This window comes from Rhinatrema bivittatum, chromosome 5 (assembly GCF_901001135.1).
Source record: "Rhinatrema bivittatum chromosome 5, aRhiBiv1.1, whole genome shotgun sequence".
In the NCBI taxonomy this organism is placed as follows: Eukaryota; Metazoa; Chordata; class Amphibia; order Gymnophiona; family Rhinatrematidae; genus Rhinatrema; species Rhinatrema bivittatum.
In genome coordinates this window covers 231,167,572-231,193,384 of record NC_042619.1, presented here as the reverse complement: position 1 = coordinate 231,193,384, position 25,813 = coordinate 231,167,572, and the positions used below count along the sequence as shown (strand labels likewise).

Here is a 25,813-nt window from a genome sequence, read left to right as displayed (position 1 = left end):
TACCAGTGGGAGGTCAATTGTGCCATTTCAACAACATATGGCACACAATCCCCTCGGACCAGTGGGTCCTTGCCATATTTTCTCAAGGTTATCACCTGAACTTTTTCTCCATCCCACCGGGTTCCCCAGCTCTGCTGACGTGGGGAACATCAGATTATTCACTACTCCTGGATCAGGAAGTCTCCCTACTCCTTCAATCCAGAGCAATCGAACCAGTGCCCTACTCCCAGCAGGGCCTAGGATTCTATTCCCGGTACTTTCTAATCCCCAAAAAATCAGGCGACGTTCGTCCAATTTTAGACATGCGTGCCCTCAACAAGTACCTCCAATGAGAAAAAGTTCAAGATGTAACCTTGGGTTCCCTCCTTCTGCAAAGAGGAGACTGGCTCTGCTGTCTAGACCTCCAGGACGCATACACACACATTGCGATAACTCCATCTCATCGCAGATTTCTGGTAGGCCTCAAACACTATCAGTACCGAGTGCTCCCGTTCAGCCTAGCATCTGCACCACGAGTTTTCACCAAGTGTCTCGTAGTAGTAGCAGCCTTCCTCAGGACCCAAGGTGTTCACGTCTATCCCTATCTCGACGATTGGTTGATCAGAGCTCCCACTCAGCAAGCTGCTCTGTCGCCCCTACATCTTACCTTACACACTCTGCTTAGTCCCATCTCAAACTTTGTCCTTCATAGGGGCAGACTTGGACACCTTTCAAGCAAAGGCATTTCTGCCTCGATAGCGAGCTCTCACTCTCATTTCTCTCGCACACCAGTTACAGTCTCAACACCGCTCGACTGCACGCCACTTCCTCATCCTGCTTGGACACATGGTGTCCTTGGTACAGGTTACCCCAATGGCCCGCTTGGCCATGAGAGTCATGCAGTGGACTCTAAGGTCACAATGGACTCAGTCCGTCCAACCACTATCGACCATTGTCCATATCACCGACCCACTTCATCAGTCTCTAGCTTGGTGGAAAAATCAGATCAATCTCCTCCAAGGCCTACCCTTCCAGGCTCCAGATCCTCAAATAATTCTTACCATGGATGCTTCCAACCTCTGCTGGGGAGCACATGTCACCAATTTGTAAACCCAAGGAGCCTGGTCTCCAGAGGAAGCCAAACACCAAATCAATTTCCTGGAGCTTCGAGCAATCAGATATGCTCTTAGGGTGTTTCAAGATTGCCTGTCCAACCAAGTCATCCTGATACAGATGGACAACCAGGTGGCCATGTGGTACATCAACAAACAGGGAGGGACGGGCTCCTACCTACTGTGTCAGGAAGCTGCACAGATATGAGCGGAGGCCCTTTCCCACTCGATGTACCTCAGGGCCACCTACTTGCTGGGAGTGGACAATGTGTTGGCGGACAAGTTGAGTCATGCCTTTCAACCGCACGAGTGGTCCCTCGACCCCACAGTAGCGATGTCCATATTCCAGCATTGGGGTTACCCTCAAATAGACCTCTTTGCGTCACCTCAAAACCGCAAAGTAGAGAACTTTTGCTCTCTCACTCGCAGCCAACTCTCACAGCCAAGAGATGCGTTCTCCTTCTCATGGGCAACCGGTCTCCTGTATGCATTCCCTCCACTTCCACTTCTCTTGAAGAGTCTCATGAAGTTACGTCAGGACAAGGGAACCATGATCCTGATAGCCCCTCACTGGCCATGCCAAGTGTGGTTTCCGATCTTTCGGGACCTCTCCATTCCCTGGCACATTCCCTTAGGAAAGGACCCGCTTCTGATCACTCAGAACGACAGGTGCCTACGCCACCCCAATCTTCAGCCCTTGTCCCTGACTGCCTGGATGTTGAAAGGTTAATCCTTCAGCCACTTAACCTTTCGGAGCCAGTTTCCCGTGTCCTGATTGCTTCACGGAAGCCTTTCACGAGAAAATCTTATCTTTACAAATGGAACAGGTTTAAATCATGGTGTTCTTCTCAGTTCCTTGATCCTTTTACCTGTTCTACCACGAAGTTTCTAGACTATCTCTGGCACTTGTCAGAATCAGGTCTAAAAACTTCCTCCATCAGAATGCATGTCAGTGTGGTGGCCACCTTCCATAGAGATGTCGGGGATGTTCCTATTTCAGTACAACCCCTGGTAACACATTTTCTGAAGGGCTTGCTCTACCTCAAGCCTCCACTTCGCACTTCGCCCTCCAGCCCCTTCTTGGGACCTCAATCTGGTTTTAGGTCGGCTCATGAAACCACCATTTGAGCCTCTCCAGTCCTTCATATTAATCAATCCATTATACTACCCACCTTTTTTCCTAGGCCCCATTCTAATCCGGGAGAACAGGCTCTGCATACTCTTGACTGCAAACATGCTCTAGCATTCTATCTAGACCGTACAGCTGCCCACAGGAAAAGCACTCAGTTGTTCGTTTCTTTCCATTCTATCAAATTGGGGCAGCCTGTAGATAAGCAGACTCTCTCCTCCTGGTTAGCAGACTGCATATCCTTTTGCTATCAGCAAGCAGGCATTCCACTTCAAGACTGTGTTAAAGCACATTCTGTCAGGGCCATGGCAACTTCAGTAGCGCACCTACGCTCTGTGCCGCTCCCTGATATTTGTAGGGCTGCTACCTGGAGTTCTCTCCATACCTTTATAGCCCACTATTGTTTAGACAAGGCTGGAAGGCAAGATTCCATCTTCGGCCAATCTGTCTTGCGCAACCTTTTTGCAACTTGATGTACCAACACCCTTCCGCCTGCCCATTAGGGTTCAGGATGCCCTCTATCAAATTCCACCCCAGTTGTTGTGCCTGTTGCACGTCTTTGGGTACATTTGGTGCATACTCGGACATCCTCAGCTCGGTACTCGCCCATATGTGAGGACTACCATCCTGCTTATCCTGTGAGAAAGCAAATGTTGCTTACCTGTAACAGGTATTCTCACAGGACAGCAGGATGTTAGTCCTCACGAAACCCGCCCGCCACCCCGCGGTGTTAGGTTCGTTACGTTTTCTGATTTTATTTTTTTGGCACTTCCTGCTGGCTGCAGGTTTAGTGCCATGCTGGGCATGCCCAGTAGGTGCCAGTCAAAGTTCTAGAAACTTTGACAAAAGTGTTCCGTGATTGGGCTCCATCCTGTGATGTCAGCCATATGTGAGGACTAACATCCTGCTGTCCTGTGAGAACACCTGTTACAGGTAAGCAACATTTGCTTTCCCCAAGAGAAGTCAGATAAGAAAGGGGTAGATCCAGTCATGGATGGCTTAAGGGGTCCAGCAAAAGCTTTTCTCTTTCACAAATCTGTGAAGAAGCTAGTGGTTAGAGAGTGGGATGCTCTAGAGACAGGCTTGAGCTTTTGGCGCTTCCAAAAGTGGATGCATCTGTGTCAGCGTTCACTGAGAAGACTGCCGTTCCAGTGCCTGGTTCAGCTGCACTGAAGGAAATGCAGGACAGAAAATTGGAAATTAATTTCAAAAAGATTTTTGAAGTGTCTGCATTAGCCATATGTGCTTCCGTTTGCAGTAGCTTTATGCAGAGGGCTAGCCTGCGCTGGGTGATGCAATTGCAGGCTATGAGGCTGATGTCTGCATCTGAGGCTATAACCTAATTTACTTCACAGAGAGACCACATACATCATAATATAATTTATTATTTATTTAGAAAACACAAAATGTTCACCTATCTAGACATTTTAAAATCTAAACTCACACATTCAACATTGTTGAATGTGTGAGTTTAGATTTTAAAATGTCTAGATAGGTGAACATTTTGTGTTTTCTAAATAAATAATAAATTATATTATGATGTATGTGGTCTCTCTGTGAAGTAAATTAGGTTATAGGATACCAGAGAGTTGTATAAAAATAATTTCCCTCTGTTTAATTACCTTGCATCTGAGGCTAAGCAGGTGGTCTGTCTGGAGGCAGCAATGGTACTTCTTCGAGGATTATGATGTCGGCAATCTAGGCCAGGTGTCTCTTTTGATTAAGGAACTGATCGGTGGATATTTGGTCCAAGTTGCGTTTGGGATTATTGCCTTTTAAGGAAAAACTCCTATTTGGAGAAGACTTTGAAGAGCTAGTCAGGCGTCTTGGTGAGATCAAGGAGCATAGGTTGCCAGAGGATAAGCCAAAAGGAGGCAAGGGTTCCTTTTTGGGGCATTCCCAATTTCTGACCAAATAAGAGGTTTTGACAGAATAGGCCTATGCCGGGAGCCTAGGGACAAGGCATTGGCAGACAACAATCCTGGGGCTAGTCCTTACAAGGGGGCAGAAAACCAAACCAGGATGGCCTTAGCTAGGGATCTGATGGAGCAAAGTCCTCTCAATGAAGCAAAGTCGGTCCACTCCTCTGTTCCTTCTATCGGACGACATCTGACTCTGTTTTATGAAGAATGGGCCAAAATCACGATGGAGATAGTTATGCGTTAGAATTCTCTTGGTTGTTACGAGACTTGTTCATAGTCTCCCCTTGTGCCCCATTCAACAAGAAGAAGGTGGTCCAAGAAACCATAAATCGTTTGTAGAGGCTGGGAGTCTTCATTCCTGTGCCTATGGGGGAACGAAGAACCAGAAGGTATTCCATATACCTCATAGTGCCAAAAAAGGAAGAGGCCTTACGTCTGATTTTGGATTTAAAAAAGGTAAGTGTGGGTCTCGGTTCCTCATTTTTGCATGAAAAACCTGCGCTCTGTCATCGCAACAGTGTGCAAAGGAGAGTTTCTGGCTTCGCTAGATTTGACCAAGGTGTCCTTTACATAGAAATCCGCTGGGATCTCCAATTCCTGAGATTCATGATCCTCAGGAGGCATTTTCAGTTTTGTGCCCTTTTGGAATGGCAATGGCTCCACGTACCTTCACCAAGGTGATGGTAGTAGTAGCAGCGGTGCTCAGAATGAAGGGTATACTGGTTCACCCTTATCTAGACAATTGCTCATTTGGGCAGAGTCAGAAGTCCTTTGCAGACAGGCTGTGTTTAAGTCCTGCAGGAGTTGAGGTCACTAGGCTGGGTTGTGAATCTCGTGAAGTCATCTCATCCCGTGTCCAGTTTTGGATTTCTTAGGAGCATATTTCAATACCAGGATAGGGAAGGTTTTTCTCTCTGAGGATCACATACTCAAACTGCAGATATAGGTTCACAGGCTTTTGAACACTATGATGCCCAGGGTCTAGGACTACCTCCAGGTTCTAGGCTTTATGGCATTGACTTTGGAACTAGTTCCTTCGGCCTCTGCACACATGAAGCCTATGAAGAAGTCTGTTCTCTTCCGGTGGAATCCATTGTTGGAGCAGTTTCATCTTTCTCTGTCTCTTGACATGACCAAGGGGTTAAAAGGGCTCTTAGGCAAGATAAGGCCATTGCAGAAATACTAAATGAATTCTTTGCTTCTGTGTTTACTAATGAGGAGTTTGGGGAGATACCGGTTCCAGAGATGGTTTTCAAGGCTGATGATTCAGATGAACTGAACCAAATCACTGTGAACCTGGAATATGTAGTAGGCCAGATTGACAAGCTAAAGAGTAGCAAATCACCTGGACCGGATGGTAAGCACCCCAGTGTTCTGAAGGAACTCAAAAATGAAATTTCAGATCTATTGGTTAAAGTGTGTAACCTATCATTAAAATCATCCTTTGTACCTGAAGACTGGAGGGTGGCCAATGTAACCCCAATATTTAAAATGGTCTCCAGGGGTGACCCAGGAAACTATAGACCAGTGAGCCTGACTTCAGTGCTGGGAAAAATAGTGGAGACTATTCTAAAGATCAAAATCACAGAGCATACAGAAAGACATGATTTAATGGAACACAGTCAACATGGATTTACCCAAGGGAAGTCTTGCCTCACAAATCTGCTTCATTTTTTTTTTGACGGGGTTAATAAACATGTGGATAAAGATGAGCCAGTAGATGTAATGTATTTTGGATTTTCAGAAGGCGTTTGACAAAGTTCCTCATGAGAGACTTCTAAGGAAACTAAAAAGTCATGGGATAAGAGGCGGAGTACTTTCGTGGATTACAAACTGGTTGAAAGACAAGAAATAGAGAGTAGGATTAAATGGTCAATTTTCTCAGTGGAAAAGGGTAAACAATGGCGTGCCTCAGGGATCTACACTTGGACCAGTGCTCTTCAATATATTGATAAATGATCTGGAAAGGAATATAATGAGTGAGGTAATCAAATTTGCAGATACAAAATTATTCAGAGTAGTTAAATCACAAGCGGATTGTGATAAATTGCAGGAGGACCTTGCGAGACTGGAAAATTGGGCATTCAAATGGCAGCTGAAATGTAGTGTGGATAAATGCAAGGTGATGCATATAGAGAAAAATAACCCATGCTGTAGTTACATGATGTTAGGTTCCATATTAGGAGCTACCACCCAGGAAAAAGATCTTGGAGTCATAGTGGATAATACATTGAAATCGTCAGCTCAGTGTGCTGCGGCAGTCAAAAAAGGAATTATTAGGAAAGGAATGGTGAATAAAATGGGAAAATGTCATAATGTCTCTGTATCGCTCCCTGGTGAGACCGCACCTTGAATACTGTGTACAATTCTGGTCGCCGCATCTCAGAAAAGATATTGTTGCAGTGGAGAAAGTACAGAGAAAGTCGAACAAAATGATAAAAGGGATAGAACAGCTCCCCTGTGCGGAAAGGCTAAAGAAGTTAAGACTGTTCAGCTTAGAGAAGAGACGACTGAGGGGGAATATGATAGAGGTCTTTAAAATAATGAAAGGTCTAGAACGGGTAAAATTGAATCTGTTATTTACTCTTTCGGATAATAGAAGGACTTGGGGGCACTCCATGAAGTTAGCAAGTAGCACATTTAAAACTAATTGGATAAAATTATTTTTCACTCAACACACAATTAAGATCTGGAATTTGTTGCCAGGGATGTGGTTAGTGCAGAGTTTAAAAAAGGTTTGAAAAAGGTTTGAATAAGTTCATGGAGGAGAAGTCCATTAACTGCTATTAATCAGGTTGTCTTAGAGAATAGCCACTGCTGTTACTGGCATCAGTAGCATGGGATCTATTTAGTGAATGGGTACTTGCCAGGTACTTGTAGCCTGGATTGGTCACTGTTGGTAACAGGATACTGGGCTGGATGGACCCTTGATCTTACCCAGTATGGCAGTTTCTTAGGTTCTTATGTTCTTTCATGGTGGGTTGGTCGGGCCCATCTGAGTTGCAGGTTGGACTTGGATATTCTGGACTGAGTGGTAGTTACCACGGATGCCAGTCTTCTCGGATGGGGTGTGGTGTGCCAGGGCAGTGGTCCAAGGACAAGACATCCTGGTCTATCAATCGGTTAAAAATGAGGGCAGTACGTTTCGTGTTGCTTACCTTTCTGCTTTTGTTACACGATCGCCTGGTGCGCATCCTGTTGGACAATGCGACCACCGTGGCTTACATCAATAGATTAGGGGGAATCAAGAGTTGGGCGGTGGCCTAGGAGTTGTTTCACTGGGCGGAATGGCATCTGACGGCGTTAGTGGCGTTCCACATAGTGGACAACATTCAGGCAGATTTTCTCGGTCGACAGCAGCTGGATACCAGGGAGTGGGAACTGTCAGAGGAGACAATGGTTTTTCTCCATCGCAGGCGGGGCATTCCCCACCTAGACTTGATGGCGTCTCAATGGAATGCTAAGGTGCCTCGCTTGTACAGTTGCAGACGGGAGCACTGGGCAGAAGGAGTCGAAGCCTGGTTCTGCCATGGCCCTGAGGGATTCTTCCTGGTGTTCCCTCCATAGTCTCTGGTGGGCATGGTGTTATGACGGATAGAATATCCTCTAGTAAAGGTGATTCTGCTGGTATCAAAATGGCCATGCCAGCTGTGGTTTGCAGACCTGATCAATCTGGCAGTAGACAGACCATTGCATCTCGTGCATCTACCAAGGCTTCTTCATCAGGGTCCAGTATTTTCGGATCAGGTTGATAGCTTTTGTCTCACGGCTTGGCTTTTGAGAGAAAGCATTTGAGAGGGAAAGAATATTTGAATGATGTCATTTTCACCTTGCTGCAGGCTAGAAGGCCATCCACTTCCTTGGTTTACATGAGGATCTCGAGTGTCTTCGAGTCCTGGTTTACAGATCAGGAAGTAAAAACCTACTCAGGTATGTGTGGCACACATTTTACCTTTTTTGCAGAAAGAGTTAGTGAAATGTTTGGCCTTTAACTCCCTGAAGGTACTGGTGGTGGCTTTGGGCTGTCTTCGAGGCAAGGTATGTGGCGTGACCTTGGCCGCTCATCTGGATGTGGTGTGATTTCTTGGGGGGGGGGGGGGGCAAAGCATTTGCGTCCTCTGATGTCCTTCCTGGAATTTTATCTTGGTCCTAAGAGGGATGTGTGCGGCACCATTTGAGCTTTTAAGGAGGGCAACTATAAAGGATCTCTGAAGGTAGTTTTTCTTGTGGCGATTTGTACAGCCTGAATTTCTGAATTTCAAGCATTGTCATGTAGAGATCCCTTTTTGAAGATCTCAGACTCATTGCATACAGTGCCCTCTCTTCTCCCGAAGAATGTATCGACATTCCATTTGAGTCAGAATTGGAGCTTCCATCTTTCCAAATTTGGACGAATCAGTGCCACGCATGAGAGATTTGCGGCTTTTGGATGTAAAACTGGCTCTGTTACCTTACTTCAAAATCACCATTAGCTTCTGGATGTCTGACCATCTCTTTGTTCTATAGAGTGGGGCTAGGAAGGGGCAGAAAGCCTCAAAATCCACGATTGGTGGTTGAAGGAAGCTATAGGCTCGGCTGTAAGGGGCGAACTGTCCCGGTGGGATTGAAGGCTTACTGTACTCGGTTGCAGGCGGCTTCTTGGGCTGAGTGCCAGCAGGTGCTGGGCGGCCACTTGGAAGTTGTTGCACAATTTCACCAGACATTATTTAGACATCCAGGCTCCAGAGGCCATGAGCTTTGGTGAGCGTGTTCTTCGGGCGGGATTCTTGCAGTCCCATCCTAGTTAGGGAAGCTTGGGTACATCCGGGTGTGAACAGGAAAGGAAAATTGGTTCTTATCTGTTAATTTTCATTCCTGGAATACCACGGATCAGTCCAGAATCCTACCCTGGCTGTTAAGGAAAGTGCACTTGGAGTGTGCCTGTGAGCGTATCTTTCAGACTCCTGCCCAGTTTAGGGGAGTTTGGGTACATCCCATCTGTCTGGAATGATCTGGGGAACAATAAGGAAATGAAAATTGATTCTTGCCTGCTAATTTTTGTTCGTTAAGTTCCACACATCAGTCCAGTGCCCCGCCCTCTCTGAAAAGACCACTTTAGTCTGTGTGTAAATAGGAAAAAGTTTATGGTTAAAGGGAGTTTTCAATCTCCTTTAAAGTCGTGAGAGTTCGGAGTTATGGGCTTACCTTCCCCTTGCTCGTTGCGAAGTAGGATTGTTGTTTTAACTGTGTCTTACCTCAGTTATACTGAGAGGCTCCAGGTGACACAGTTTCATTAAAGTTTTTCTTTGTCTTAATCTGCTGGAAGGGGAGAAAAACTCATGCGTCGGGATTGATCTGTGGACCTCAAGGAATGAAAATTAGCAGGAAAAAAACAGTTTCCCTAATTAACCGAGACACGGGACTGGGCCTTCTTCGTAGGAGGCCCTACATTATGGAACTTTGTCCTGGAATGCCTCAGACTACTGATCTGAAAAGGAGTTGAAGATACAACTTTCCCAAGAGGCTTTTTAGTTAAGAAAAATGCATTTTGCATGTTGGGTCCCAGTTTTTGCAATATTTGTTCCATACTAGGCACGCGGTCAACTATGTTTCTGTCCTTTTAATGTTTATATTTTGTTCTGCTTCATGTGATACTGTGGATTCCATTGGGATTGGGTTTTTTTTTTATATATTTGTTTTATTTATGGATGTTTTGATTCTGTAACCTGTCTCGATCAGATCAATGGGAGAGTGCAGGCAATAAATCTTTTTTTTAAATTAATAATTCTGAGGACCATAATTAATAAAGAAAAGTAAAGTTTCTTAATAGGTGACTGTATCTGCATGCTGAGAGAGGAAATAATCTGCAAAACCTTCCCCTTCAAAATAGAGCCTTTGTTGGAGGGAGGGGGATGATAATGTCTTCTGGTCTGTGTTGGGCTCAGTCTGACATTTATCTGATGGCAGTTTAGATATGCAACCTAAGAAGTAATGTACAAGATTTTATCTTCCTAATTGAGCTTTGTGACCTAAGTATACCCTACCCCAGAATTTCTTGCTGGGATTCCTGACTCTCACTGTTCATTCTTTCAGGCCGATACAGTACAGTGCGCTCCGGCAGCTTGCCCATTATTTATTCAACATGTGAAGGGTCTGCTTTGTGTGTAAATGAAGCTTATTTAGGTATATTTGTTTCTGCTGCATTTCACAGTGAACGAATATGACTATCTTCCTGCCACGGTGAACATGTGCACGGAGGTGGTGAAGATGACAGTTTGTATGGTAATGGCTCTCTGGGTGATGATGCGGGGTAAGTTCCTTCCAGAGCGCTTCCCTGTGGTCATGTCTTGCCTTGCTTTGTCTCCTCCTTTCACCCGTAAAAATGCTGTGCAAGTTCATGGCCTTGTCATTTACTCAGCAGTGTTCTTTGCTAGCAACATTCTGACTGTGAGGTTTACAGCACGAGAACATAAATCTTGCACTGTGTTGGACTGTTGAGCGTGTGACAGTGGGTGAAACTTGCCTATTCTCTCTTGATAAGCAGGCATGAAATGGCCATAATGCAGGAATGGTATCATCTCAGAGCTCAGTAAAGCCTTTGCTGAGCACTCGCAGGAGTTTCTCCGTACACACGCTGCCTTGTGAGATCTTTGGCCTTTCTTCATTTGAGCTATCGCACAGACATGTCACAGTCTCTCTCTCCAAAAAAAAAAAAAAAAAGTTTGGGTTTTGGTCTTAGTTCTCTTTTACTCTTCATTGCTCCTTCTGTTTTTCTGTTGCTGACTTGACAGCCCCTCAAATGCACCCCAAGTTCCTTCCAAAAGTGGTATTGGCGTTTCACATTCATCGAGCTATTGTTCATATTTACATTCTTTCCAGGTTCACATGCACAAAGAGGAGAGTGAGCTCTTCACGCCTTGGGCTGTAAGAGATCCTGGTACTACCTAAAGAGGACCCAAGCTCACTGTCAAGCTTCTCAATTATTCATGTCCTTTGATTCTAATAGATTAGGAAGGGCAGTTGCCAAATGAAGCCTGTCCTATTGCACTACTTGGCTTACAGGTAACCGATTCTGTCATGGCTCATGAAGTGAGCCATGGTAACGTCAGTGGCTGATCTTATCTCAGGGCCACTTCTGTTGAAGGCATTTGAAAGCTGCTACTTTGTCATCTGGGCACACCTTCACATCCCACTACTGAATGGACAGCATGACCCCAAGGAGTCACTAATTTTGGGATCAGCAGTTCTGCACTGCCTGTTCACCCAGTTAGTCTGTTTTACATGATGGGGCCAAGTTGTCTGTGTTTGCTCTGCTTACAACTCTCATCTTTGGACTCCCACATGCTTGTCAATGGCAAAAGCAAGTTTGCATGTAGAAACATAGAAATGATGGCAGAAAAGGACCAAATGGGGCCATCTAGTCTGCCCAGCGAGCTTAAGGTAGCGACTACCACTCTGTGCAGGTTACTCCCTTATATCTCTTAAACAGCCGATTCAGTATGGTGCGCTCAGGCTGAGCGCACCGTTAGCCCCTGTTTGGATACGTGTTTTTGACGCGCTATTATTACCCATTATAGAGTAAAGGATAATAGCGCGTGGAAAACGTGCGTCCAACCCCCCCCCCCCCCGAAACTAATAGCGCCCGCAACATGCAAATCCATATTGATAAGCCTATTAGTTAGTCCCGCGCAATACAGAAAGTAAAATGTGCAGAAATTAATGCCTACCCAAAGGCAGGAGTTAATTTCGGCCGGCATCGGGAAAGTGTACAGAAAAGCAAAATAAAACTGCTTTTCTGTATACCCTCCAACGTAATATCATAGAGATATTAAGTCAGAGGCCCCAAAAATAAAAAATCTGCCTGCAGCCTTCGGGTTGGAAGACGGATGCTCAATTTTGCTGGCGTCTGTTTTCCGAACCCGTGGCTGTCAGTGGGTTCGACAACCAACGCTAGGGACGCACTAGTGTCCCTAGCGCCTCCTTATTACCCCGGGTCCTCATTTGCATACTGAATCGTGTGCCCAGGAGAGGGGCCTGTGCACACGTCGGGATAGCAGGCGCTCTCCTCGGAGCGCCGGCTCTCCCGTGCGGTTTACTGAATCGGCCTGAAAGGTAGTAACTGTCGCTCTGTGCAGCTAGCCCCAAACCTTATGATATCAAAAACATTTTAGCTAGCAACGTTTTTTACTGGGTGATGAGCCTAACTTTTAGGATCCTAAATTTTGTGAATTTTCAAAAAGACTTAGGAACAGTTAAGTTTAGCTGAAAATAGTTACTTCATTTAGGGCCCTAATTTTGCAGTTCAGCCTTTGTGTTGTGTGTGTGTGTGCTTTTTTTTTTTTTTTTTTTTTTTTTAATATATCAGCTCAAAAGTGACTTTGTGTTTACAAACCAGAAAATTATAGCTCAAGCTGTCAGCAAGTTACAAAGGTGATAACACAACAGAGTGTATGGCCAAACACTAATGGTGGTCAGCAGCTGGACCTACGCTGATATCCTTTATGAAAAAAAACAGAGAATACTGGGCCTTCTTGGTGGCTCAGTGGGTGGGTGGGTTTGTGTGTGTGTGTGTGTGTGTGTGTGCACATGCATGCATGGAAGCCTTCCTGGGATAGTGGGGTATGTGTGTGTTAGAGAATGAGACCCTTTGTGGGATGGGTGAGTGGATGGGAGCCCCCCTGGGATTTGGGTGGGTGAGGGTGTGTGGACGGGAGCCCCCCCTGGGATTTGGGTGGGTGAGGGTGTCTGGACGGGAGCCCCCCCTGGGATTTGGGTGGGTGAGGGTGTCTGGACGGGAGCCCCCCTGGGATTTGGGTGGGTGAGGGTGTGTGGACGGGAGCCCCCCCTGGGATTTGGGTGGGTGAGGGTGTCTGGACGGGAGCCCCCCCTGGGATTTGGGTGGGTGAGGGTGTCTGGATGGGAGCCCCCCCTGGGATTTGGGTGGGTGAGGGTGTCTGGACGGGAGCCTCCCTGGGATTTGGGTGGGTGAGGGTGTGTGGACGAGAGCCTCCTTGGGGATGTTATTGTGTGTGAGGGAGATACAGCATGTGAGAATAAGAGCCTGAGTGAATATGTGAGGGAGGAAGGGAAGAAGACAGATGGAGAGAGAGAAAAAGACATTAAAAGGAATTGGGAAAAGACTGAGAGGGAAGAAGAGCCTGGGACCAACCAATTAGAAAAATAAGATCAGACAACAAAGGTTAAAAAAAAAAAAGATTATTTTGAATTTTTAGTGATTGGTATATTATCATTGAGAATGTGTGTTACATATTGTATTTTATTCTTTCTTCAGTGTTCAGGGCTTTCCATTTTATTTTTGTCTACATTTTGTTTCCAATTTGTAGTCCCTTATTTTGTATGAAGTAAGGATCTGTCTGTGTTTTGCATGTGTAACTGAGGTGCAGTATTTCTGCTGGCATGTAGGTTTTCTCTAGGGCTTTGTAGCAGTACGGCTTGTTCTGTTAATCCCAGTAGGTGGTGTATTAGTGTTCTAGGGCAGTGGTCCCCAGCCCTGTCCTGGGGGCCCCCCAGCCAGTCGGGTTTTCAGGATATCCACAATGAATATGCATGAGAGAAAATTTGCATGTTATGGACCCGACTGGCTGGGGGGCCCCCAGGACAGGGCTGGGGACCACTGTTCTAGGGCATAGTATATTATTTACATTGCTGCCATGTCATAGGCTGCTGCTGTTTGAGCCCTGAAGGGTTTGTGTTACTTCTCAGTGGTTGGTTGGCAGTGAAGAGTTTGTAGGTATGTGAAAGAGTATGAGAATGAATATGAAGTGTGTTAGTGAGAAATTTTGTATGCATGCTGCTACCGGTGTTCCCTCTAAAGACTGAGTTTCTGTGAACTTAAAATTGATAGGCTTTTTTTCCATCAAAGAAAGTAGTGCTCGCAAGATAATGAAACCAAAACTTTTTCCTCACGATGTGTGTATGAGAGAACGTGTGTGGCGTGTGTATGAGAGAGAAGAGTCCTGATAGGCCACCGGCCCAGAAAGAGGAGGCCCTACAGACTGCTGGTGCGCCCCCATCCAGCCGGCAGCCTGAGTAAGTATACTGTGCAAACCGCTCCCCCCTCCCCTGCAGACTCCAGGAAAAGTGAGAGCATTTCTATGCTTATAAATAAGTGTTACGTAATCTATGACAAAATAATCACCAATTTTCATACTCACTACAGCGTGTATATATGTGTTTGAGAGCATGTGTGGGCTTGTATGTATTGTGAAAGTATGTGTGTGTGAGAGAGGGAGCTGTATGAGGGCATTTGTGTGAGAAAAGGGGTGTGTGTGTTTGTCAGTGTGTGTGTCAGTGTGTCAGAAAGAGCTGGACATCAAAAGTTCCCAGGTATGGAGAGCAGAGGATGTTTTAATTATTATTGTTTGTATTTGTTAAATTTCAAAATTTATATTCATCAGCTGCTTTGAAAGACATTTATTTTTATTAGTATGTTTTTACTGCTATGATTTATATTTCTTGATTTTATTTTATAAGGAATAGTGATGCTTCTGTTTTTGCATTGTTGCACTGCACTGCTTACGGTTTACAGTTCAGGTTTTGTCTGCACATTTGTTTTTCTATGTTATGGTCTCTTTATTCTGTATTTGGCAAGGATCTGTCTGTGTGCTGCATGTTTGGAATCTTTAACAGCCTGTTTTCCTAATAGAAGATGTTTTACAGCTTGGTATACTATATGCAATGTTTCCTTTTTATAAGTAAGGTTGTTACTGTTTGAGTCTGGCAGTTAAGGTGTTATGGTATGGAATGGTTTACTATAGGTTCTGAGTACATTGTTTTGCAGGAGTTTGTATTATACAATGTTTCTGGTAGTGGAGGGCATTTGTTTTGCTGTTATTGAGGAGACATCAGAATTTAAATATTATTTTGTTATTCTGAGTGGTATGGGGAAGTGAGCTTGTTTGCTCTGCATCCTTTGTTGGAGTTTCTGTGAACTCCAGATATTTAAGGTAGAACTTGAGATGCAAGTTTTATATTGGGATTGCATTCCACTACCATATAAAATAATTTTTATTGATTCATTGCGCTTGAATAATTTTAGTGGCAGTTTTACTAGATGATTGAAACTGGTTGGGATTTCTTTCATAATTAAGAGGTGGTTCTACTGTCTAGAGATGCCACCGACATGCATGCCCAGCACCTTGTGATGATGCAGACTGTTTATAGCGGGGGTTTTCTGCCTCTCCCAGTATGGAATTTAGTAACAGGAAGGTATGGAGAGAGTTATTGGGCCCCAGCAAGATCGATTCAACAGGATAGTTTTTGTCACAGGTGGTTTTCTTAAAAAAAAAAAAAAAAAAGGACCATTTTGGGGGTTTGGGAGGGAAATATATTTATTTTATTTAACTCTTTTCTATATCGACATTCATGATACAAATCATATCATATCGGTTCACAAGGAACAGGGGGGTTGTAACAATAATATTGAAGAGGAAGAAAAGTTACAATAAAACAAGGTTATTTGTTTTATTAAAAGTTACAATAAAACAGGTTTAGAGGATGCGTATAAAGAGCAGGCAGCAAAACACTGCACGGAGTGGCAGTAGCCACAGAGGCATTCACGGAGTGGGATGCCAGTGACCAGTGATTGGTGTTCCACCTTCACGGAGTGGAAGGATGGAGGGCTGCCATCTCCAAATTAAAAAAAACAAAAAAAACCAGGGGTGGGTTCATGGGCTATAGGTAGTACCAATTATTAGGCTTATTCAATTACCAATTATTAGGCTTATTCAATATTTGTTGATAGTTAATGTGACCTTCAAGGCATAATTCACTTTCAATGCATATCCAGCATAGCTCTCTGCTTCAACAGCAGGGGAGAAGAAAAACTAATACTTCACGCATATCCAGCATATCCACACATATCACGCATATCCAGCATAATTTACTCTCTGCTTCAACGGCAGAAAGCTATGCTGCCACATATCCAGCTAATCAAGCTTGATATTTCACTTGGATGCAGCTCCATCACTGCTCTCTGCATTAATGGTGGGGGTGAAAGGGAAATAGAACCAAAGGTTACTAAGAGCCAAGAGAAACAGATAAGTATGAGAAAAAAAGAAGTGTGAAGCTTGCTGGGCAGACTGGATGGGCAGATTGGTCTTCTTCTGCCGTCATTTCTATGTTTCTATTTGATCTTGGAAACAGAAATGTGCCGGAGACAGAGGAATAACGTTGTAAACTTAACAAGGCTATACTGGAAGTGCATTGGGTCGGAAATAAGGCACTCTAAATATATATAGAACTTATATACAATCACCAAACCTCTCTCCACATCTCCCTTTTAGTGATGTGGGCCGGTCTCAAATTGCCTCCTTCCTCTTTCCCCACTAGTCTCATTTTCTCTCTGTCCACAGTTCATCCCAAGCAATCCCCTCTCTCTCCCTCCACTGCTCCATCTCCACCAGTCTCTCTCCTTCTCCCTCTTTCCATCAGTCCACCCTGGTCAGTCTCTCTCTCTCCCTCCAACAGTCCATCCTTGTCAGTCTTTCTTGCCCTCCTACTCTGCCAGTCTCTCTTTCTCCTTCCCCCTCTTGCCACCAGATGCTCCGGGTCCAGACAGATCCTGCGGTGTGGCTACCTAGAGTTACACGGTGTAAGTTAATGGACGTGAGAACATTCTTGCACACTTACTGCTGTGCTTTGCAATTATATGTATTCAGTTTATATCAGTAAGCCTTAGATAATTTGTATTTATTACGAATGAGTTTGAAGTGCATATAACTATTTCTTTATTTTATTACATTAATATATATATAACTGCAGGGTAAATGTAGAGAAGCATGTGGAGGTCCAAGAAAATTTTGGAGGTTGAAAACTGGTCCATGCTCCCAGACAGATTGGCAAGGCCTCTCTATTATCCTCTACAGCCCTTCTTATAATCCCCAAATGATGGCCATCCCCTGTCTCTCAGTTCCCAGCTTCACTGCCTCTCCTTCAGTCCTCTTATATCCCTCCCAGCTGATACCGTGTCCCCCAGCTCCTCTCTTACATCTCCCAGTTGATATTCTGTCATTCTCCTTCTCTCACAGTCCACGGCCACTCCCTATCCACCTGATCCTACATTCAAACCCTTCCGGCATCTGAACCCTCCCTTCAAGCAGCTCTTTCCAAACATACCCCTAGCCAGGATCAACAGCAGCATTTTCCTTTTGGGCTCCAAGCCAGAGGTGGATGAAAACTGGTGGAAAAAAGGGGCAGTTTGACAGGGGCAACCTTTTTCTCTTAGGTAGGTTCGGTGGTGGGTAAGGAGAGAGGAGGAATGGCCAGCTCTACTGGTCCATTCACACTAAGCCCTCCCCTCCCCTTATGGCAGGACCAAGGCAGGATGATCTGCTGGCATCAGCTGCATTACTAATGAAAATCAGCATTGGGGGTCTGTGAGATAATGCAAGCTCACAGGCCCTACAACAGCCCCAATCTATCCTCACACAGGGCTTCCTGTTACTACAGAAACTCATGCAAGGGTAGTGGCACTGCAGGGCCTTCAGGAGTGTGCTGGATCACAGGCCCCATGCTGACTTGCATTACTAGTGCTGCTGTTGCTGCAGTAGTTGCTTGAACCCTGCCATATGAGGCACTTGTGACCCCATTTGGGATTCCAACCCCCAGTTTGGGAAGCCCTGCCTTAGAGGGAATATTGTTTAGTCTTCTAAATTAGGTTCCTAGATCTGAAAATTGGTGCTAAGCTCCTTATTTTTTCTCCTGCTCTACTGCTGCCCCTGTAACCATCCACTTTTTAGGGGCCCAATGAAACTAGGAGCCTAATGTTTGGTACTCAGCCCAAGCAAATCTTCAAAAGGGCCAATTTAGGAGCCTAACTCAATTAGGAACATAAGAACATGCTATACTGGGTCAGCCCAGCATTCTGTTTCCAACAGAGGCCAAACCAGGCCACAAGAACCTGGCAAGTACCCAAAAACTAAGTCAACTTAATTAATAGCAGGTAATGGACTTTTCCTCCAAGAACTTATCCAATCCTTTTTTAAACACAGCTACACAAACTGCATTAACCACATCCTCTGGCAACAAATTCCAGAGTTTAATTGTGCATTGAGTAAAAAAGAACTTTCTCCGATTAGTTTTAAATGTGCCCCATGCTAACTAACTTCATGGAGTGCCCCCTAGTCTTTCTACTATCCGAAAGAGTAAATAACCGATTCACATCTACCCGTTCTAGACCTCTCATGATTTTAAACACCTCTATCATATCCCCCCTCAGCTACCTCTTCTCCAAGCTGAACAGCCCTAACCTCTTCAGCCTTTCCTCATAGAGGAGCTGTTCCATCCCCTTTATCATTTTTGTTGTCCTTCTCTGTACCTTCTCCATCGCAACTATGCCTTTTTTGAGATGCGGCGACCAGTATTGTACACAGTATTCATCAGCCTTTGAAAGTCAGCCCCATTATGTCCAAAGAAACAAACTCCAAAAACATTTTGGTTTTGTTTTTTTTTGAGCTGTGGAATGCATGCTACATTTTAAGATGTTTTGAGTTGGCTTTGCATGTACATTTAAACAAGAAAGCTGTTACAAGCTAGCTTTTTTTCAATGAATTTATCACCTCAGTGGTGCCCTGGAACACAGGCCTTTATTTGAGGAGGGTATGGCTCCACCTAACGTAACGAGCTGTATGTCTTGTTCCTCTGTCCTTTGGTGCTGAAAGGCTGTGACCAGAGGAATCAGGATTCTTCAGTTTAAAAACAACCATGGCCTTGGACCCTGTCACTGACATGGATTTCAGATTCATTTTAACAGGTTGTTTTTGGAAGTGTCTCCAAAGCCCAAGTACATATTTTGCTGCTTTTACTGCTTAGACCATAGATGGATTCAGATCAACAGTGAATGTCCTTGGAGCTTTGTGTTATCGCAAATAAATTTCAGTTTAGATACTTGTAATTTCAACCTCCAGCCCTGTCACTGATCTTGTCTTTCCTTTGGTTCTCTGCAGAAGGACGTTCCTTTAGAAATTGTGGATGCTACTCCAGACAGGACTTTTTAAAGTACATGAAGTGGTCAATCCCTGCTTTCCTCTACTTTCTGGACAACCTGATAATCTTCTATGTGTTGTCTTACATTCAGCCTGTAAGTGGTGTATTGTTGGAATATGTCATTATTTTACAGCGAACATCAGCATTCTCTTTACTGTTTTAATTAATAACCCCATCACACTTCAAGTCTCCCATCAATGTAAGGAGTCACTAAAACGAGTTTACCAGTAAAGGTTTTACTAAAACTTACGATCCCGTGCTAAGGAATTTTTCTTCCTTTGTTGCTCCTTTTTAATGCATTTCTTTTTTGGTCATTTAATATTGTGGGTTAAGGTACAGATTTGGTCTTTAGCATTTTGATATAAAATCCTTGCCTGATAATTTCTTTGTATCAAACTGCATTTGAAATTGTAGCGCAATTGGGTAGAAGAGATCACATGACTCTAAGTAAATTCCACCCACTGCACGGTGATTTGGGACCTTTTCACCTGGCTGCTTAGTGAACTGTGAAGTCCCATCCACCTTTGTGGGCAGTCAGTCTGACGTTTACAAATAGAAGGGTATGTTAAGGCAAAAAGAAGGTGCGCACTCCACATTATTCTCCATGCCCCTCTCCTTGACTATTCTTTCACCAGCAGTAAACAGTGGGTTAGCTGATTATTAGTGATGAAGAAGATTCAGGGAAAACGACACTTGCGTGCTTGGTGAAGACCATTGCACCGAATACTACAGATCCGTCCCTCTATTGGGCCTAGCACCAGTAGATTCTGCGCAAGTGTTTAGGTATTTCAATTGAACTCTTTGTGTCTCTTTTCTTCATAGGCAGTGGCTGTGTTGCTGTCAAACTTTGTCATTATAGCAACAGCACTTCTGTTCAGGATCGTGCTAAAGTAAGTTGTATGTTAAAGGAACAGAAGATTTTAATGTGCAATTGCAGAATCACCAGATTCTGGTCCTAGATTTGAAATTCCCCTTTGCAGCTATTGCTGTGGGCAAGAGATATTTTGTTTTCTCCCTCCTGCTCCCCCTTGTCTTGTTTACCTTGTATGGACAGTATTATCTGTCTTATATACAAAGAGAGAGAGAAACCGGCTAAGATTTTTGTTAAACAAATGTGATTTGGTTTCATATAGTCCAGAAATGTTTTTTTTTAAGATTTTGGCTTCCTTTTTATTGTATTTGTGTCATTTTAGTGTTGTATTTTTTGTTTAGGTTTTTGCTGATTTATTCTTTTTTTTTTTTTAATACATAAATTGTAAAGACTTCAAATCTTGGTGAGTCACATGGCAGTGGATGGCATTTATTTATAGTTTGAGTAGTAATGAATCTCAAGAAGAAGAGTCAATCCTATTGATTTGATTTGCAAGACCAAACAGAAACCTTGCAGAAGTTGTTCAGTCACTGTTTGAGGTTTGAATTGCTAATTACATTTTAGTTCATGCTTTGAGGAAAATAAAAGTCTGCTTGGATCTCCCCATTTAACTTTGTGGCGCAGCAGCAAAAAAAATGCAAATTGGAGCAATGGGCTTGGCCCACCTGCTGAGCCAATTCTTGACAAGCTGCATCTTTGCTGCTGCTAATGCACAGTAGTTTAGGTATCAGTCTTGAGTTCTACATATTCCAATGCCAGACTCTTCATTGTGAATATAAACAAACGGCAGCCATTCCCATTGTGTCGACTCTGACTGCCTCCCTTCAGTGGCACTAAGACTTTATTGATAACCCAAGTTCAAGAACTTGGAAAGGTAACTGGGGGGAATTATCTATTGTGTTTGTGTTGGTTTTATTTTAATAGTTGGCTTTTGATTAGAGTAACTAAATGAAACCTATTTTGAAAGCAGTTGATTGTCATCTGCACCTAATGGTCCATAGCTAACTATCAAACAGAGTAAATCAGGGAGAAGAATATTTGGAGAAAAGGAAAAGATGGTATAAATGTGGTGTTGCTGTTCTTTTGTATTGAACCAGAGTATGCAAAAATCAAGCTAAATCTTATGCTCCGCATACTGGCATGAAAATCATACACAAGTTTAAAAAAAAAAATAGAAACTGAGTCCACTTCTGTGAAAGAAGCAGCTGCATTGGTCCTGGAGTAAACTGGGTGCTTTGATAGTTTAGTTTTTAATGGCCCAATTTTCATATTATCCAAAGATGATGGCGCACATAAGCTTTGAACACCACATAATTTCCTTCTGGTTACACACAAAGAAGGGATCTATGAGATCTCAAAGGCTCATATACAGTATTTATCATCTTAGGTAATACCTTCTACTGGATCGATCTAAGGAATGGTAACCTAAAAATACAGTTTTTTGCCAGTACCAATAGGGCTTCTAGAACTCTGAATTTGGAAACAAGTATGTTTGGTTAGCAGTATTTCTGGGAATGCATTAATGGCTATTTGAAACATTGCCCATTTTATCTCCACTTTGACCAGGCGATACCTCTCTCCTGTGCAGTGGGCATCTCTTCTGATTCTGTTCCTCTCCATCATGGCCCTCATTGCAGGGAAGAACAATGATCGGCATAACTCAGCTGGAAAAGGCTTTCATCACACCCCTTTCTTCATTCCCTCCAGTCGCTGTCTCCAGTTAACTAAACCAAACCTAGTGTATAACTCCTCCCTCTTCACTGAACTCTTCTCCAGCTTGAAGATGAACGTAGGAGTTTTGAAAAATCTCAGCCTTGGCCTTGGACACTTCTTAATACTAATCCAGTGCTTTATTGCTGCGTTGGCCAACATCTACAATGAGAAAATACTCAAGGAAGGAGATCAGCTCACCGAAAGCATCTTTGTTCAGAACTCCAAACTCTACGCCTTTGGAGTTCTGTTCAACGGACTTGCTTTGTGCCTTCATTCGGAATACCGAACCCAGATACAGTCCTGTGGATTTTTCTACGGCCACAACTGGTTTTCAGTTTCTCTCATATTTGTTACTGCATTTATGGGGCTCGCTGTGGCCTTTATTTTAAAGTTCCGGGACAATATGTACCATGTCCTCATGGCACAGCTAGGGACTGTCGTCATTACAATTATTTCGTTTTTTGTCTTTGACTTCAAGCCTTCCTTGGAATTTTTCCTAGAAGCTCCTGTGGTGCTACTTTCAATATTTATTTACAGTGCTGATAAGATGCAGGACAGTGAACACATTCGCCAGCAGGAGAGGGCCAAGGTTTTAAATGGAGAAATTTGGGAACGCTCTAATGGGGTAAGTTGATTAAACGATAACTCTGACTCTGCTTCTTTGTTTGCTTTGTTATTTCTCAGGGTTGGTTAGAGTTGGACCACAGTCAGAAATGAATCACAGCAGTAATGAAGACATTCAGTGCAATAGTAGGAATTATTGCTGTTAATGTAATTTCAGTACAATTTATCGAGTACCAAAAGTACTGAAATCTGAAAAAAATAAAAAAAAATTTTAATTTTTGTAGACAAGCACTGAATATCAGCAAAAGCCTTGTTACGCATCCTAGTTGTGTACAGGGTGTCTTTACCAAATACTTTTATTCCTATGTTGTATCCATATTGTACATTATTTTGAGAAATGTTAAGCAAAATATTTTGTCAGCTAACGTTATGACCATGTGTTGAGTAGGAAAGAAGACACTGCAGTTTGTTCAGCTGTTGAGGTTGTGCATGCAGACCACCTTTTTCCTCTAGCACCCAAATATGGATTTGTTACAGTTGCGTTTAAGGAGAGAGAGGCTGCTGCTAAGGGGGTAGGTCAGCCAGTGGCCATGCTCTGTACTTAGAGGGAGGGTAGTGAGAATTGAACCTCTCTGGGCCAGGCCAGGTTCTTCCCTCTCTCCCCCTTCCTTCACCCGGTGGCTCTGGGTTCTTCTGAGGCTGGTCTGTCAGAATTGTTTAGTTTTTCATTTGCTGCTCTTTGGAATCGAGTATTGGCAGGCCCACAAGTGCCTTATGTTAAAGCAAGGCCACTGGTGTGGAGGATGCAGGTGCCGGTGCATCAGCATGGCAGGCTTATTCTGTCCCACATGTGAGCAGAGTGGGAAGGAAGGATGGTGTCAAGGTTTTGAGAGGTGAAAAAGTCAGGAGGGTCTCTGCTTCCCCTGCAGTGGTTATGCAGGCTTTTGAGGGGGACTCTTGGCAGTGAAGGTTTTCTCTTTTTCTCTTGGAGACTGTGTGGTGGCGGAAGCAACCACCATTTTGAATTCTTGTTACAGGATCTTCCCATCCATGTGTCCTTTCTGAGGGTGCTAATCCTGGCCTTATTTGAATCCCCAATCTTAGCCAGGAAGGGGGGGAGACAGAGTGAGTGTCTGTCTCTGCGGGTCATCTCCTAGCCCTCTCAAGGGGATTTTTTCACCTGTCTTATGCTTTTGCACCAGTCCTTCTGTGCCTTACAAAAGCCTGACTGGGAGGGGGTCCTAAGAGCTGGAGAAGGAGGCGTTTTCTCGGGCTTTCCTTCCCATTGGGTGGGGCTCAATGGCCGGTTGCCCATATTTTGGCCAGGGAAACATTGTATTTGGTGGGGGGTTTCCTCCTCGAGGTCATCTCCTGATTCTGCAGCAAAGAAGGACCTGAAAGAGGATAGTCCTCTGTTTGCTTATTTCAAAACAAGCTTAAAATTATAAAATAACAATACAATAGAATAGCAGTAAAATAACAATAAAAACAAATTAGATAAAACAAGAACAGAAAATAAAAACAAACAAATTATCTGATATCATAACATATTATAAACCTGCTTATAAAGAACTGACTTCCTAAACTGCTTAAGATCATCGAGTGAACACAAATAACATGGCAATACATTCCATAAAGTGGGCCCCGAGACAAAACGTGATCTGACGCATTTCATTCAACTGTGCCAGTTTTACAGTAGAAATGATAAGAATTGTTATCAGTGGTCCTCAATATTCTTATATTCCCAGGTGATCTCATTCCTCAGAATGTTGCATTCCAAGGTCGAGGTGTCTGAGATCCTGTTCTCCAGGGAATTTGCAAGCTGTTAAAACTTTTCCCTCCAGAAGATGATTGATTGAAATGCTTTTGTCTGAATGGGAGTCCCCTGAAGGGGGAGCTCAAAGGTGTGAAGACCATGAACAAGGTGTATCCAGTGCCTTCAGAAGTCAGAGAGTGCCTTTTTTTTTTTTTTACTGCTGCATATAGATGCCCTTGTTTCAGCTGTGACACACGAGACAGCTATCCCGGTGGAAGGTGGCACAAATCTTAAAGATCTGCAGGATAGATAGATTGAGTCTCTCTTGAAGTAGGTCTTCACTTCTTCAGTCTTAGCTGTGCAGGTCTCTATTTGTCGTGAATGTGTAGCTCGGGCAGTATTCGGTTTGGGTACAGCAGCTCCCAGAAAATCAGGGGGTGGCCTGGATAAAATTGGGGCCACCTTTTTTTTTTTTTTTTTGCTGATGCATTATATAACCTTATCAGATTTCATCTGATTTTCTCTTATGCTCTCTCACTATCAAAGTACTTGCAGATAATGCCATTTTGTTTAGAGGCACACTAAGCTCCTAGATAGTTACCTGAAATGAGCAAAACTTTTTAGACTTCAAACCTTTACTCTTATAAATTTATTTATTTATTTAGGGCTTTTTTATACCGACACTCATGATACCAATCATATCGTATCGGTTTACAATAAACAGCGGTGTAATAACATTAACAGTAGGCATTAACAGTGAACAGTAGGCGAAGAGAGAAAAAGTGAATAAACAACTAGAATTTACTTTCAAAACTTATGCACAAGCCCCACAAGCAAACAAGATTTAAAAAATATAATCAACTCCTACAAGCAAATAAGAGAACAGGTGATGGTATAGATCCCTGTGGGACCTTGCAGGGCAGGGCCCAAAATGAGGATGAGGACCCGGCAAACTGTACAAGTCTGTCTGATACAATCATGCTATCACTCTGTTGCCTCTGTCTGCCTTTGCCAACTATAAGAGTATAAGTGCGAATTGCAATATCAAATGCTGCTGAGAAACCCAGCAGCCCCAGCATCAAGGCAGATCCGCCCGCCCCTGTACCTCCTCCCCCCCCCCCCCCTCTTCATGATTTCTACGGAGGTCATCCAACACTGCAGTAAGAGCTATCTCCATTCCTTAGCCAGATCTGAAGCTGGATTGACATGGCTTAAGCCAGTTTTATTTCCAAACAGGCAATGAGTTGAGTACATACCACTTGTCTACGAGATTCCCAGGAATGGGATAGACACAGAGTGGTAGTTTTCTGATTTATCCTGATCAAGAAAGCTGCTCTTTTTTTTTTTTAGTACAGGATGTCCCACAGCTCTTTTTAATGCTGGTGGCAACATCCCACTCTGATAGGGAGGATGTTTATATTTTAATAGCCCATTTCCTAGCGTTTAGACAGATGGACTCCGGACCGGTAAGTTATGCTCCCCTGCCCACAGATGGAGATGGAGCAAGCTGACGTCACAGTATATATGCTCCTGCAGTGACCCCAGCCTGCCAGTATTATCCGTCTTCAGCAGATGGTGGATATGCATCTCCCTATTGGGGATTGCTTCAGGTGTTTTGGAAGGAGAAATTTGACTTAAGGAAAAGAGAGCCTCATTCTCCTGTAGTGATACCAAAAGGTCCCTCCCCCAAGTGAGAATTCCTGAGGTGATTTCTGTGGTCCCTCAGCAGTGTGCCTTGATCCGGTAGTTGGGCTTCCCAGCATGGACTTATTTGCACATTCA

The 25,813-nt window shown here is 43.8% G+C and overlaps 1 protein-coding gene across 8 annotated transcripts in view; it reads left to right on the top strand.

Moving 5' to 3' along the window:
• Positions 1-25,813, top strand: part of SLC35A5 (solute carrier family 35 member A5) — a 64,501-nt gene that overhangs the window by 21,857 nt on the left and 16,831 nt on the right. For 7 of the 8 annotated variants that reach the window (XM_029603424.1, XM_029603425.1, XM_029603428.1 and 4 more), the window contains 4 exons: positions 10,333-10,431; positions 19,088-19,221; positions 19,950-20,017; positions 21,565-22,336. In XM_029603424.1, coding sequence (XP_029459284.1) covers positions 10,333-10,431; positions 19,088-19,221; positions 19,950-20,017; positions 21,565-22,336 — 1,073 coding nt within the window. The remainder of the gene's footprint in view (positions 1-10,332; positions 10,432-19,087; positions 19,222-19,949; positions 20,018-21,564; positions 22,337-25,813) is intronic. The other variant, XM_029603429.1, reaches the window with a different exon arrangement.